The sequence below is a fragment of the Antedon bifida genome, chromosome 7 (assembly GCF_963402885.1).
Source record: "Antedon bifida chromosome 7, ecAntBifi1.1, whole genome shotgun sequence".
Classification (NCBI taxonomy): domain Eukaryota; kingdom Metazoa; phylum Echinodermata; class Crinoidea; order Comatulida; family Antedonidae; genus Antedon; species Antedon bifida.
Genome location: NC_136232.1, coordinates 1,720,281 through 1,736,330, shown reverse-complemented (window position 1 = coordinate 1,736,330; position 16,050 = coordinate 1,720,281). Strand labels below are relative to the sequence as shown.

The 16,050-nt window shown below is 29.5% G+C and overlaps 1 protein-coding gene across 6 annotated transcripts in view; it reads right to left on the bottom strand.

The window, feature by feature from the left end:
- Nucleotides 1-16,050, bottom strand: part of LOC144847861 (proteasomal ATPase-associated factor 1-like) — a 103,596-nt gene that overhangs the window by 22,317 nt on the left and 65,229 nt on the right. For 2 of the 6 annotated variants that reach the window (XM_078704405.1, XM_078704404.1), the window contains exon 11: nt 4,306-4,459. The exons of 1 other annotated variant lie outside the window; for it this stretch is intronic. In XM_078704405.1, coding sequence (XP_078560531.1) covers nt 4,308-4,459 — 152 coding nt within the window. In that variant the 3' untranslated portion in view covers nt 4,306-4,307. Of the gene's footprint in view, nt 1-3,306; nt 3,703-4,305; nt 4,460-4,729; nt 4,798-16,050 lie in introns of those variants that run through there. 3 more of the 6 variants (XM_078704406.1, XM_078704403.1, XM_078704407.1) reach the window with 3 other exon arrangements.

Below are 16,050 nucleotides of genomic sequence, written 5' to 3'. Positions count from 1 at the left end.
TATATTGATTGTTAAATATTCAATGAAATGAAACTAAGTTCGTACTTTAAACTAACTTTAAAAGAGTGTCACATTGTTGGAAGGCCAAACTAAAGCAAAGCAAAGCGATGCAACAATTTGATAAGTTTGCATCCTCTGGTGTTATTACAGAAGTTCCAAAAAAGTTGTAAATTGAGTCAGAAATGTTAAAAGTAGATTTCAGCTTACATTTGGTTTCGACAAGTAGCCTATGCCAGGAGTGGATTCAAGATCATTATACGTATAATAATATAATATACGTATAATATATTAATAGTCTGTCAAAAATAGACATAGTTCATCATTTTAGCTGGCAAAAGGTGGAGCACGCACTAGCCTCACAAAAATAATATCAATAATCTGTCAGAAATAGTTTATAATTTTATTTTAGTTGTCAAAAGGGGTAGCGCACGCCCTTACCTAGTCCATACATCTTCCCCTTAATGAACTTTCTTTTCTTTTGACTAAACCAAGTTGGTAACTTTCTATTCTAACATTGTGTATACTAAAATTAAAGTAAATATTTCAATGAAAACAAGTTTAATTATACATTTAAAAAAAATCCTGTTTTTATAAAGCTTTCCACATCTGAAAAAAAAGTTTTCATCTGATGTGTTATTGGCGAGGGCGCTTTACACAACCCTAAATAAAAGCATATCCTGCTAACTTTTATGTAGGTACATAAAATCAGAATTTACTAACTGCGATCTTTGCGAAATTGCATGATTTGCTAAATAAAAGAATGTAAATGTTTGTTGAATTGACAGCTTTACACTAATCATTACACAGTGATCCTAACGAGGTAGACAGGTTCACCGTGTCCTACTTATAACGCTCAAACAATGTTGATCATAAAGGGACAAATATAATCTTACATAATTGATCTGGTGAGGTGTTTTTATAAAAGAGTTTGCCATCAAGAAGGAATAAGTTTATCAGTCCAGTCTGCTCATGGTCTTCAAACAATATAAATGAAAAAGGGGGGTTTGGCAATGATTTTAATGGTTGCTAAGTTTTTCAGTCTACTAGTGGTCATACAATAGAAATGAAAAACCGGGTTTCTGCACAAAAATTAGACAGGCCTGATACTGGTACTGAGCCAGAGAAAAGACTTGAACCAAGAGCTCAAGAAAACTATCAACTACCAGGCAACAATACCAGTCATTGTTATTTATAGGTCCAGTAACAGGTAGTTACGGCTTTCTAGTACTTTGCTCAGACAAGTGAGAATGTTTTAATTAAATTAAATATCTGTTAATTTATTTAATTTGATTTATAAGCTAATAAATAAAAATGAAACATGTGATACAAACAGGCAACATCATATTTAAAGCAATGGAATAATTTGAAGATATGGAAAATAAGAATACATCATTTTCAACTTTTTAAAGTTTTTCAATTTTTACCTATCATAATTAAAGGGACAGTCAAACATATTTTCTTTCAGAGAGGAGATGAATAATTCTGTCATGGTCATACTGTTTCCAAATTACCTACTTTAGTGTCCAATTATTATTGATTATTTTAAGGGATTTAACAATTATTTTTCCTTTAGCTTTAAGGGACATTGTATAGTCTAACACACTTAATATTTGTGACTTCACCTCTAATCATGTCAATAAAATACGTAAATATAAACGTCCTCCTTATTTTACAGTATCCTACTTTATATTCTGCATTTATCAATTTAGGGGACACTTCCTATCAGACTGGGAAACAATTACAGTTTTAACTAAATTCAATATATAGCATTCATCTATATTTCTATTACTATATTTCTAAAATAGTTGTCAAACGATTATAAGATATTTTCTGGAGTTTGAGTGGATTTTGAGTTTAGTGCTTAAATTAATTATGCTTGTCTATCAATGTCAGGGTACGTATGCACTTTAATCATCATTATTAATTATAAGTACTTGTTATTTGAGGATAAAATGATAGTTTTGTTCACTGACATACTTAATACACAATACTCTATTGTAAAACAAGACACGGATTGTCAATCATATTTCATAAATAGTACATCCAGATTAGTTTTCCCCCATAATGAGCTATAATGACACTGTGGCTTAGTTGTTTCCTTATCTTATCAAACCCAGGGTGTTTGGTTCAAACCTTTGACTCATCTAGTAATACATTCTTATAGTAAAAGCAGCTCCATTTATGCTTAAAAAAGAGCATGGGTTTTATTTTTCACTGATTTAACGCTGTTGTACTGCAATAATGAAAATGTATCTAAGGTACATTATAAACATTAATTTCTTCATTGTGTGACCTACTTATTTTCAAACAATGTTGATCATCATCATCGGACAGTCATGCAAAATATTTCAAAAAAAGAACCAAATACCCTTAATATAAATTAAGTGATCGTATAGTACTCTTTTTTTATCATCGGAAACTTATAAAATAACTTTAAAAGTCAGAAAACCCAGTCCAGTTGACAATGACTCTTTTAGATTCACTGGAACAGCCTAAAACATCTAATTGTACCTATAATTATTACATAATCTATGTTGTAAATATAAAATATCCAGGTTATAATTGTGTCCTACTTATAACATACAAACATTGTTAATCAAGCTTAAAGAGACATGTCACATATTTTATACTTCATTGCTGTAGATAGTAGTGGGTTTAAAATAAACAGATATTAGACACAGAGTGGCGAACATAGGTGATACGCACGGTGTCTAAAGACGACTAGTGTTCAAGAAGTTCAACAATAACATAAAGCTGCATGTTTAAAAAAAATATATTTTCAGTGAAATATGGGTGGGAGGAGCGGGTGGGAGTAGGGAGTAAGAAGGCATTTAGCTATCCATATCCCTTCACCTGCAAATGTCAACCAATATTAAATAGAATTGTTTGTGTAACCACTGGAAGTATCACCATTCACAATTTATTAACGCACATTCCTCTATTTGCATGTGTCCCATGCAATTAAAACATATATTTGAGAAGCCAATGAATTTGTGTAAATAATAAAAAATAACTGGTAGTGTATCAAAATATATTGTTTGTATTGTTTTCCTGAAATTTATCCCATTTCCCAACTGAATGGAAAACATTTTTGAATATTAGTATAATTATTTCTTTTTCTCCCCGCAGAAGTTCCAACTTAACTACTATAGTTTACGGGTAACACGTATATCTTGAGATGAAATTTAGATTTTGAAAATTGTGACGTCACCCTCTGGTTTATTGAAGTCCACAATCACCAATCATATCACTGGTATCTAAAGTTTATAGTGTTCAAAACATTTCAAAAAGAAACAAACAGCATTAAGATTTGATGTCAGAAATTGGCCGTGATTCATTAGAAGATTAATGCTGAACACATCCAATGACCTATCAAAGAATCGGCCTACAAAACTGAAACAGAAACTTAAAGCTCTCAAACAAAATACACTCTTAAACCATGAATCTGATTTATTTTAATGAAGATATACTATATCTTGTTATAAATTTAGTGTTTGTAATATATTTATATATAAGTAAATTTAGCTATTAAGACGGAAACATTTTCTTAAAGTATGTTACTGTCCTAAATGCAACTTTGAACCATTTTACTTGTAAGTTGTAGCTTTTTAGTCTCATTGATGCGTCAACGTAAGGTAGATTAGCACAACTGAAGCCAACCTAATCTTCCCTCCCACGCCTTATACTCTTCTCATTCAAAAACTGAAATAGAATGAGTACACAATGTTTCAAAGTCTGAAAAAGCCCTATTTACGAAAGAAAAGAAAGCGTTTTTATACACCCCGAGGTGACAGACTATTCTATTACGTTGATCCAGCTGGGTAGTTTGGCCGCGGTTTTGTCCTGAGAACCAGATTTTATGCCGCAAAACAAAAAGTTTGCAGAACGCTGGTCTAAACGGTCTTTATTTGGTGATGCAAACAGTCAAATCATTTCTTAACATTATTACCAAGGCAGAAAAAACTTTGAAACTACCATAGGCAAAAAAAAAATGGAATTTCATTGTTTTTTTTTAATCGTGAAAGAACTCGGTCATGTAAATATAATAACAATGCATTTGACTTTAGTTTGCAGTGAGAAATGGTAAAAATGTATGGAATAAAAAACCAATTTACATATGCATGTATGCACAGAGACGACTGTCTTTCTTGGTATACTAGCCATCAAAAACACTGCCGCAGGAAAGTCATTTTGCAAACAATTTTAAACGCAAGACAGCGATCAACAGATATTCAAATACATGTTTATACACACTCTAGACAATAATATTCCAGCAATATTGAACACATTTGACTTTTTACTTACGGTTAATGGTTGTAAACACGAATAAGTTTATCTCTACATGCTGTGGTAATGGTATTGTTACGAACACAGACTGCGTTGATGGGATCTAGGTCAGCGCCAGTTAATACTTCTAACGCCTCCGTATTCAGATTTAAATAAAAACATGTTCCATCTCCTAGTTAGTATTAAAAAATAGAATAAATTTATTAGAATAAATGCATTTAGAAAAGTAATTTATTAAAAATAATTTCAAGCACATATATTCTATCACTTTTTTTTTCTTTTGTTGGTTCTTCTTACTTTCAAGAGTTAAGAAATACGGTACCGTAGGTCTATAATAATGTTTCAAATAAAACTAGTATCTTTTTTATTATTTTAAAATTAATTAAATAACATTGGTTTTTTTTACACATTCGTTTATAAAATGGAAAATAAACATACATACACATAAAATTTCCAAAATGTTTTCTATTTTTTCTTTCTTTCTTTATTTCCATTCATAAACATTCATTACTAAACATACACAAAAAAAGCAAAACTGACTAGAAATGACAAATATATGAAAGAGAGTAAAAACATTTTTCAATAGTTTTATTTCTCATATTGTAAAATTCAAAAGAAAGAATATATACAGTACTAAACAATAGTTCAACAAAAATTGTTAACATTCCATTTGAAATTTAATTTTATTTTGTGAATGAGAACGAAAGCATACAACAATATTTCACGGAGACAGAAAAAAAAACTTTAAATACTTTTAAGACTGGCTGCTTTATAATTTCCAGGTAATTGGAACAAATTATTTAGAAGAGATATGTGGTTTCATAATGATTATTGTGGCATTAACCGAGTTTCATTTTATCTGAAGGGCTGATACGACAATGTATACAGCAATGTGATGATGAAAATCGTGTAAGTTTGAATTAAATAGAACGAGTTATCTAAGATAATTGAAGAGTATTACTGGTGAAAAAGAAACAGTTTAAAGACATGTACACTACTTTTAGAAAGAAGTTCAGAAAGGTATCATCCTTTAGAAGTTAAACAACCAATAAATCCAAAAATAATTCAAATATAGTATTTCATGAGTCAAAATAATTGAAATTATCTCCTCATATTAAGGTTGGATGTAGTGTTAAAAAATATATTTCCCCTTGTTCGTTCCACAGTAATGTGTCCCATAATAGGGGTATTCCATTTTCATTATTCTATTGTAGAAACTTATGAAATCAAATTTGACAGTTGGGATTGAAATTCATCCATTAAATGGTAAATTTTAGTTTAAAAAAAAGATTAAATTATTAACTGTTTTCAAGAAGGTTCAAGGATTCATTCTAATTAGAGAGATTTTAGTCAATGATTATCTAATCACTCAATTGATCAATCTATTACCCAACCAATCTATCAATTTTCTATTAAATTAAATTAATTTAATCTTAAAATCAATTTGATTCTGCTAGACATAATTCACCATAGTCTAATTGAGCTTGATGCAATGCAATTTTAAATCGTAAACTTTTTCCGTAAAGTGGTATTCCTCCAAACAATTCTTTTTTCTTTAAATGTCTATTTCACATATAATGATAATACAGGTATACAAGTTATTTTTGAAGTTTAAAAAAACGATAATTTATTAGTATTCTGTTAAATTAATTTGATGAGTAGAGAAACAATGTGAATGTTTAAAAGTTTCTAAGTTTTTCAAACTGCATTACTGTGGTTTTTACACTATCACCAAGTTGTAACCAAAATTGTCTAGATCATGGAGCTTGATGAAATTTGTCCTCCTTTATAAGAAAAAATGCATTATACATGATATATACAGTTGTAAAAGTATATATGTAAAAGTTTAAGTATACCATCTTTAAAACCTGACAAACTTGATAGCGATAGTGACCAGTTATCTAAACACAACGAATGGAATATGCTGCTATAGATTGCTAATTTAAAGAAACTTGTGCAAATAGGTCTAGCAATCTGAATATTGAATGAAATCTATGACACTACATGTTAAGAAACAGGGAATTTGGTTAAGTTAAATTTAAGAAGTATCAGTTATCATAATAGATAATGAATAATGAAAGCTTCACTTTCTAATATGTGACATCTAAGAGGACCAGAGAAGCCTGAGGAAACCTTCGTAATAACAAGTCAATCCACGTGCTAACTATCTCTATCAAATTAATGAGTTCAATAAGAGTTGACTTATTTGCGTTTGTTTTTAGAACGCGGTAAACTAAGAAGACGAGTGGTAACAATGTATGTTTATTTGATATTTTGAGGCCTAGAGGGAATGTCATTTGGTGAAGAACAAAGGTCGTAAGCATAAGTACCATAGATTGATTAAAAAACTATTGAATGCTTCTATTGACCTAAAAAAATGGAGTAGAAATTACAAAAAATTATCCAAATATGATCAAATAAGTTAAGTTAAAAAAATGTAAAAATGAAATGAAAGATAACTAAACATTTAAATGTTCTTTGAAGGAATTAGAATTCTTTCTGTCACAAAAACACCCCGGCTATCTTTTTGTTTAAAGATGTATTGTCCCCCAAAAACATGAAAAATGAAGATTAATTAAATCAGACTTTGAATAGGTTATTTTGTAGTTTTAATAAAGTTAATCACTTAAACATATAAATGGTTAAATTCAACCAACAATCCATTGGCTGGCAGCCAATTTGACTATTTTTTTGCTTTAAATTACAGTTTTTTAGGTAAATACAATTTTTTTAGATCCGATTTTTGGTCAAAGTGGATAACTATTGTGTGACATTAAAATTCAATATTCAACAACAAAAATTGTAAACATTTTTTTCAGGGGGACAATACATCTTTAAGTGAAAATATGAGGAGTTCAAAGAAGTTCTTTTTATCTTTTGAATGAACTTTGTCATCATCAAGATTTAGTATATTTCGACAAATGACTTAAGCAAAACCGTTAATTTAAAAGGAAGTTGATTTTGCTATTATACACATTTGATAAATCTGACCTGACTTGTTGATAAAATATAATTTCAATTTATTTTGAAAACAAAAATAAATGGAATTACAGTACATATAAATGGTATTGTAAACAATAAATACGCAAACCAAATAATACAATAAAATATTACACGATTTTCTATTCTAAACTTTCCATTCTTTTTCAAAAAAGAAGCAAAGATTTATACCTTAAGCTACATTTTTCAGGTAATCAATTAAAATGGGACGGTTTCAATGTAGTTTAATTGTAGACGCCCCAATACAAGACTCAAGGGCAACATAGTCTTTCACACCATTATTATTTACATAATAATCACACTTAAGGGGATTCGTTTCAAATTAGATGAACTAGGGCTAGAGACTATAAACCTGGTAAAATGAATTGAAGCAAGCGTTGTGATTATCGTGAACGATGTATAGAGAATGCCTAATAACTAGATTAAAGAGCCTCAGAGCTTGTGATCTAAAGAATGTAATACAAAATTCAAATGTTAGTTAAGGTATAATTGTGTGCTTCAAACTAAGATCAGCATAATAGGACCTTATTTCTACAAAATAGCGTCAAAGAAAAATGTTAACCGATGCGTACCAAAACATGGAAGAATTATATAAAATGGTAAATTAAAGTTTTTTTCTAAGGTAAACGATAAAAAGAATGGTTCATCGCAAAATGATACTGTATCACCGATTATTATGCATTATTAGTGATGCAGGCACAAGAAATAAAGTGGTGCAATTTTCGCAAGAAAAGGGAAACAAGTCTGTTTAAGCTACTGGGTTGTCAAGGCCTCTGTGAAAAAGTGGTCAGGTTGATCCCTAAAGCTTGGTTCCCACTAGGATGCAACGCAAGGACGTGACCAATCACATGTGACTGTTCGAATAATCTATCGCTTGTGATTGGTCAAATCACTTTGCGTTGCGTACTTGCGTTGCGTCTTAGTGGGAACCAAGCTTTACCAACCGTACTGTTGGCTACGGCCCTGAATGCGAGTGATCCAAATATGACCGGAGCAATAATATAGTGCTTAGAGGTTTCACAACATTAGGCATTTTAGAAATCCAGAATGCAAGTAAATTGACGTAAATGTAACTACCATGTAAATGAATAGAAAGTTGTTAAAAGTAAGGTTTGTGTTCAATAACTGAAAAGTCCCTTTAACATTGAATCGACCTATATAAACATTACTCCACTAAATCGTAGGCTGATCAATGAATGATTCTCGTTTTAAAGATAATTAATTCATGAATGTCTTACAAAGTATTCTTTTTGTAACACCAGAATATTACAACACTATGGTTCAACTCCTCTAGGGGTTATTTTCAATCCAAAATGATATCTTTTTTGATACAGTATGTTCAATTAAAAGATCTTGGTATTTGTGTAATGGCTTCAAGTTTCATTATGACTTAGACATTGTGACTACATCGTTATGTTCTTTGATCCATCCCTGCGGATAATTTGTCAGAAGAAAAAAACCACCCATGATAAATAACCTTTAGTAAGTATACCTTTAAGTATATAATTACATTTTTGTAAATAATTGTTTTACATTTTACTATATATCAGAAAGATTTTTATATACATTTGAAAATAGAGAACATACAGCATATTTATCTTTTAGAAACTTTATCACTCCATATATAGAGTCCTCCAACACAGAGAGTTGTGAAGGGCAAAGTCATCTACATCTTTAGCCCCTTTTCGTTTTTAGCCCTTTTCAACATATTTTAAAGCCTGTTCTTAAAGTTTGTATTTCTAATTCTGACTTATTGCTTAAATTGCGCTAAAACAAAAGGTAGCCCCGACAGACGACAGCACAGTATCAAATGTACAGTTGAATTTTTTTTGGGCCCTGCTCAGAGTGAGCCCTCATAGCCTCTAATATGCTAATTTTCGGTAGATTATATCCAATATCTTTCTTCCATAACAATATAAACAGGCCAGTTAATTTATGCTTCTTGGAAATATATCATTTGATCAAATCCCAGCTGTTTCCTGTCTAAAAAATATTATTTGCTCCATAAAATCCACTTTATAAAAAAATGAAATATACAGTACCTGTTTTTCTGTCATTTCTTCTAATTTAAAACATGTAATAATTTAGAACAACAATTCTATAATTATTATAGAAAAATATTATATTTCTATTAGGTATATTTATATTAAAAATATAAAACTACACAAATCTTATTTCTGAATAAAATCCACTTACATACAAAATGAAATTATACAGTAACTGTTTTTTTGTCCTTTTTAATTTAATTATAAATTATTTATTGAGTTATAATGTAAAAAAACAAAACAATTTCACAATAATGATACAACAATATTGATATTTTTTATTGGGCATATTTATATTAAAAATAAATAAAATCTTATTTGCTGAATAAAATCCACTTACATACAAAATGAAATTATACAGTAACTGTTTTTCTGTCCTTTTTAATTTAATCCTAAATTCTTTATTGAGTTATAATTTCACAGTAATGATACGACAATATGGATATTTTTTATTACGTATATTCATATTAAAAATATACATGCCGCATATTCTACGTAATCATCTATTCATTTTATTACACAATACAATGACTATATAATATTTTTATTATTTCACTATTTTATGAGTTTACTCCAAAATTACAAGACGTCGACCATTGAATAACCTCAAAATCAATTGTGATTTATTCAAAGAAAATTAGCAAATCCATTTATTGAAAATCCAATCGATAGATTAAAAGATAAAAAGGCACACGAAAGCGATTACGCAGAACACGGTATCAGATAATTTGTCTCTTCTGCAGACTGTATCATTACCGGGGCATAAAAGTGTACGGTTGCATAAAAATTAATCAGCCGAATCTAGTTTTGTTTCAATAAACATATTAGCGTTTATACATTTTTGATAGAAATCAGTAGACTGAGTGTCTACTTGTTGTAATGAATGCGGAAGCTTTTAATAGTCTGCTAGATGTTGCCACTGACGACGACAATCTCTTCTTCTCTTACCCTCACGACAAATGGTTTAAATGAATATTTTTTCCGTATTTCATACAACATATCTAGTTCACTATAGGCACTGATTAGTAGGCCTATAATGTTTGCTTTTATTGTATATCCATTTTAAATTATTTTATACATATTAAAGAGATAATTGAAAAAAGTTTATCAAAAGGACTCTTAATGGGAAAAAAATTATATTCATTTTTGTGAGATAACAACAAAATAATAAATGCTATAAACTTTTATAGTTGCTTTCACCAAAAAAAATTTACTCTAGTCAAAGTAAACCAGGCGACTATTAAGTGTCAGCATAAAAACAAAAAAAAAAGAAAAATAGAGTTCAGGATTTTTGCAACTAAATCTCATATGCACTCAAACTTTGAAATGAGAAAAACAGACATGATTTTCCTATACGTTTACCTAATTCTTATACAGTAGAACCCCTATTAAGGAGACACCTTCAGGAGCCAACATAGTGTTCCCTTGGGCTGTCCCCTAAATTGGGGTTGGCCATGTGTTAAAACATATATTGATCCCTGCTTTACAAAAAACTGACACCTTAAGAAAAAGGTATCCCCTGAATAGGGTTATTCTAAAGGAGGGGTTTACTTTATTTCCATTAATAAGTTATATAGTAGTATAATAACTTTGATCTGTATAAATACAGTTTTTTAAATTAATAACTTTCAAAGTTAAATTGTACCGTACTGTTATAAATTGTATTGTCATCAGTATACAGAAAATTATAGTAACAGTAACACAATGTCTGTAATTAGAAGTAGGTGTTTACTCTAGGGAAAATAGTAATAAGTGAATAGGAAGTTAGTTTAATGTCCAATTAATAAAATAAATTGGAAAAATTATAGTGAAAAAGCATTGTATACAGGAAAATATAGCAAAGCATTAAATATTACGACGACGTGGGAAAATGTCTTGGAAGCAGGAAGTGTGTGTGGGAGATTAATTCCCAGGGTAGTGAAATATTACAAGAATTCCCAGGGTAGTGAACAGTTTAATCAATTCCCAGGGTAGAGAAAAATAAATGTAGGGAATCAAAAGCAAAGCACAAAGAGGTTGTGTAGTACATTATAAAATAAGATACTGACTTAAGTAATAAACTTTTGGTAAGTTTAGATAAAAAATAAAGGATGCAAAAGGAGGATAAAAAAGTTCAGAGATTATTTAATACATTTTAAATAATTTCATGACAACAGACCGACATTGGTTAAAATGTTAATATGCTTTGCATTTTCTATTTTTATCTTCTATGTATAATGTATAATTATTGACGATGTACATATTTATTTTCATTTTATTGTAAGAATGAAACTTAAATAAAAACAGCAATTTCGCAAAGAAACAGTAAGTTTACAATAATATGCTCTTTTTAACTGTACTGAAAGTATCTCACAAAAGACAACAACAAAAAATTGAAAAGTTCATTAAAACTAGGATCTTGCCACATTTAAAAAAAAATGAAACCAAGGGTATAGTGGCACCAAGTTGCAAAGCGAAAGTTTAAATTTGTTTAAACCACAATACTGGTAATCCACTCCAGTTTCTGTATATTGAAGTTTTATTTTCAGGTAAATGCACACAATAGCACAAAAGAAAAAAGTTTCTTTCTCCATGGTTTGACCAACTAATGTTCCTGCTTTTAAGTGTGCCGAGTTTCACATTGAAGAGGCAATTGTAGCCTACTCACTGAAAAATACATAGCACTAATATTGCGTTAAATAATTTCTTGCGACCGAGACATGATTCAAATAGTTGCAGTGAAATTATGGTGACCAGACTAAAATGACAGATAAGATTGAAATATTAACAAGTTTTCCAAATTATTTTATTTGATTACATAGATCTTAGGTTTGCGGTTTACCATGTGTTTCTAAAAAAAAAAACAATGTCTGAGAATGTCTTGTCTAAAACAGTCTTCTGGAAGTGTTCCCAACCATACTTATTTCCTTCTGGAAACACACAGTATACCACAAACCAAACTATACTAAGATCTACTATGTGACACACTTTCAATCTTTACTTGAGTTTATTCGCCATGCAAACCTTTAAAACATAGTATAGTGCTTGAAATAACTTTATTTTATGTAGCAGTTTATTTGAACAGTTATACTGTATATTGATAGAGAAAGTTCTAAAGAAGAATCTGGAAAATAATGATCAATGAATACAAAAAAAAAGTTATGATTAAAATGATCATGATAAACTTTTAACATGAACCTAGTTTTACATGTCCATGAAAACCTATATTTCGTAATGCTACTACGGTACTACCCAGAAGCTTTGAAAATTCTACTTTGTATGTCCTTGTGAAAGCCATATGACAAACACGAATTAATCATTACCAGAAATTTTATGGACAACCCTGAAGTCGGTCATACCCATCTGTTTTGAAGTCGGAAAACATTCAGTTGATGGTTTCGTTTGATGAATATATGAATTAATAAATGAATTACATAGAGAATTAATCCGTGCGGCTTTGAAGAAATTATTATGAATGAATTGTGCATTAAAGATGGAGGTCAGATCAACGAACTCCTTCTAGTTTGAAATAAGGAATAACTGATATATTAATCAATATCAATGTTGTAAGGCTTGCTTCTGGGAGCAGTTATGAATAACAAATAGAGGAAGCAAATAGCTATAAATACAGCCTATATCTACAGACAGAATATTTCCTTATGTCCAAAATGTCAGCTTGTAAAAATTAGCACAAATGATTAGCGTTATCAGTAGCGTTTTATTTTATTTTTTTACGTACACGAATGTATATATTCACGTTTTAATTTAATCTTTTGGGAATGGGTATAGGCAGTTTCAAGTAATGTGTAATTTTAATCTTTGGTATTCATGCTTGAATTTGTTTTTTCCCTTTAATTTGAAAGTTTAAAATAGAAATAAATGAAAACATACTATATTTTAAAAATTGGACAAACTGATATACATGGAGTGAAAATAATTTCATCTGCTTTTTTACACCCTAGAAAAAACACAAATAGTTATAGTATAAATAGTACTGTATATCAATTTGCACAAATACAATACAAAACATTAAAGATTTATCATACCTCTGAAAAAATAATTTTTTTTAAATGTTTTTGTTGAATATGCCATTTTAATGTTGCTTAATAATTATTTATATTATTTTTCCGAAAATTGGATCGAAAAAGGAAATTGTATTTACAAATCTGCAATTTGATGCAAAAAATAGTCAAATTGAATAGAAGTCAATGGGTTGAATTTAATCGTTTATTATGTCCTTTTATAAGTTTTAGTTTTTTTTCTACAGAACACTTCATTTATATACATTATATAACCCCTTTACCCTGATCCACTAATTTGATTAGAATTTTCTGGGATTTTTAATGCAAAGCGCATTGTGAGGCCTCAGCATCAATTATTTGAACACTCTGTAAATCACAGGACTTAACCAGAACCAAACACAGTAATACTCCTAGCAATGCAGGTACCAATTCAAACAAACACATATCCAAGAAGACAACCGAATAATAACACTATGATGAGGATTTGAACCAGAGATTTCTGTATGTTATGCTGGCACTCTGCATACATAACATCAAAACTTCATAAATCAATATTTAAAAAAAACAGATGAGTTTAAATCTTCACAGTAGTTTTTAGTAATATCATATTTCATTTGTGATTATTATCAATTTCAATTACTTAATACGACGACGATCCATCAATTATATTGTGATTTGCATACTAAATTGTTGTATTATACTAAGAAATATACCTGAACTACATTTTATTTAATAGAAGTTTATCGATTATAATCAATATTAAGAAAATCAAATTAAGCATGGCTACGTTTATTTTTTAAAAACTAGGACAACCTGTGAATCTGTTAATCTTTAAACAAACTATTTATCTTTATCAATTTATCATACCACACTTTGTAATCCATCTTGTTTTATTACAAGAAAATCTAGATTTCGCTTTATATTTTCACCATAAAGCTATTTTGGTTTGCAATTGCTCATCTGTTTGTGTCACCCTGAATTATCTATCAGAAAGAGATAGAAAATCTTAAGAGTAGAGAGTATTAAGTATTAGTGAGTTTATCCTTGCCATTTCATTGGTTAATTTCATACCACATGCTGTTTAATATTAGTTCTATTTCACGATAAAGTTCTATATGTTTTGCAGCTTTTGCAAAAATGTTTAGAATTTGAGTGAGGCTGATATGATGAATGTTGTCAGTTTGGAAAAAACCAACCTGTAGTGTGCACCGTATATAACTGTTCTACTCTGTACTCCACTTAACCAAAATCAGAGGGCTGTCTTTTTTAATGGACTAGTCTTTGACATGATTACAGATGGAAGTAGCAGATCAATTGAATAAAAGTTTCCTTTTTTTTCCCTCCTCTCTATGGCACCTACCACTTTTGGAACACATTGTGAGTTGAACTAATAGCAATGCATATCTTAATTTTAGTCATAAAAGCAATAAACTTTTAATCAACAGCTACAAATTACTTAAGACCATAGAAATGCAGCGGACTGGTTATCCATTTTTTTTACTGCAGAGAAATTTATGTTATTATATTCTTGAAATGCACAATAAAGTATGAGCTAATAATGTTATAAAAAGAACTTTCATATGCTATCTTTTATATTTTCTGCAAAAAATAAATAAATATCTTAACGAATCCATGAAGTTTAAATGTTTTTACTTTAATTTAATTAATATTCTTTTCCTGCCCTGGTATGGGAATAGCATATTGAAACATTGAGAAAAGTGCTCAATGAAATCATGACAGGGTCTATCTTACTATACTTTAACCCATATATTACTATTACTATTACTGTATATTCAATGTATACATAATTTAATTAAATCAAGTCCCGTAAGGCAACTTGCTTGCCTCAACTATCTTCCTTTAAAATCTCCAAGGAGTAAAAGAATTTATACCTCATTAATTTTAATCAGAGTCACATGAAATTAATTCTGTCCGACTAAATGTTTTGCGTGGTCTTTGAATATCTTTAAATAAACAAGTTTTTCTGCATGGGAGAGAGAGAGGTCACATTAGAATCAAATGCATAGACCGAACACTGAAAACTTTAATGTAGTTCAATTCACAACAAAGTTAGTTTTTACTGGTTTGGTTTGTTTCTGATACCGTTTTTAGTATTCAGAAGATATTAACAGGCTTCTGCTAAAAAGTAAAGAAATCAGAAGAAATTTATAATCTTTATTTGCTAAAGATGAAGATAATGTATTTATTTATCTGTCTCTACTGAATGACACTTTAAGTGCTAAAGCATTGATTTCCAAAGTGGTTCAGTAGAGAACATCAACAATATAATAATAAATTCAAAGAAAACTAAAACAGTAATTTATATTAGTAGTTTTGAAACTAATAATACGGAGGGAGTGCACATGAACTATGTACTTTTACCAGAGTTAACTCAGTCATTAGTAGTAACTAAAATCTTTGGTTTATCTTTATCTGGCTTCAAATGTTGTTGGTAATTAGATAACAGAAAGTACAGTACATAATTTACCACTGAGAAAGAAATGGACATGATCCCAAATAAAATAACATTAATATCTATAAAACATAAATACCATGGAGAAAAGAATAACATAGTTATAGTGTAAAATTAACTTTGATAATTGGTAATATTATACATTATTGGATAAACCTAGAAACAAAAACCTAATTAGTACAAACAACGAAATGAACAGTAATTCGTCAAAAGTGTTCCACTCTAGAAAACATATCTGACAAAC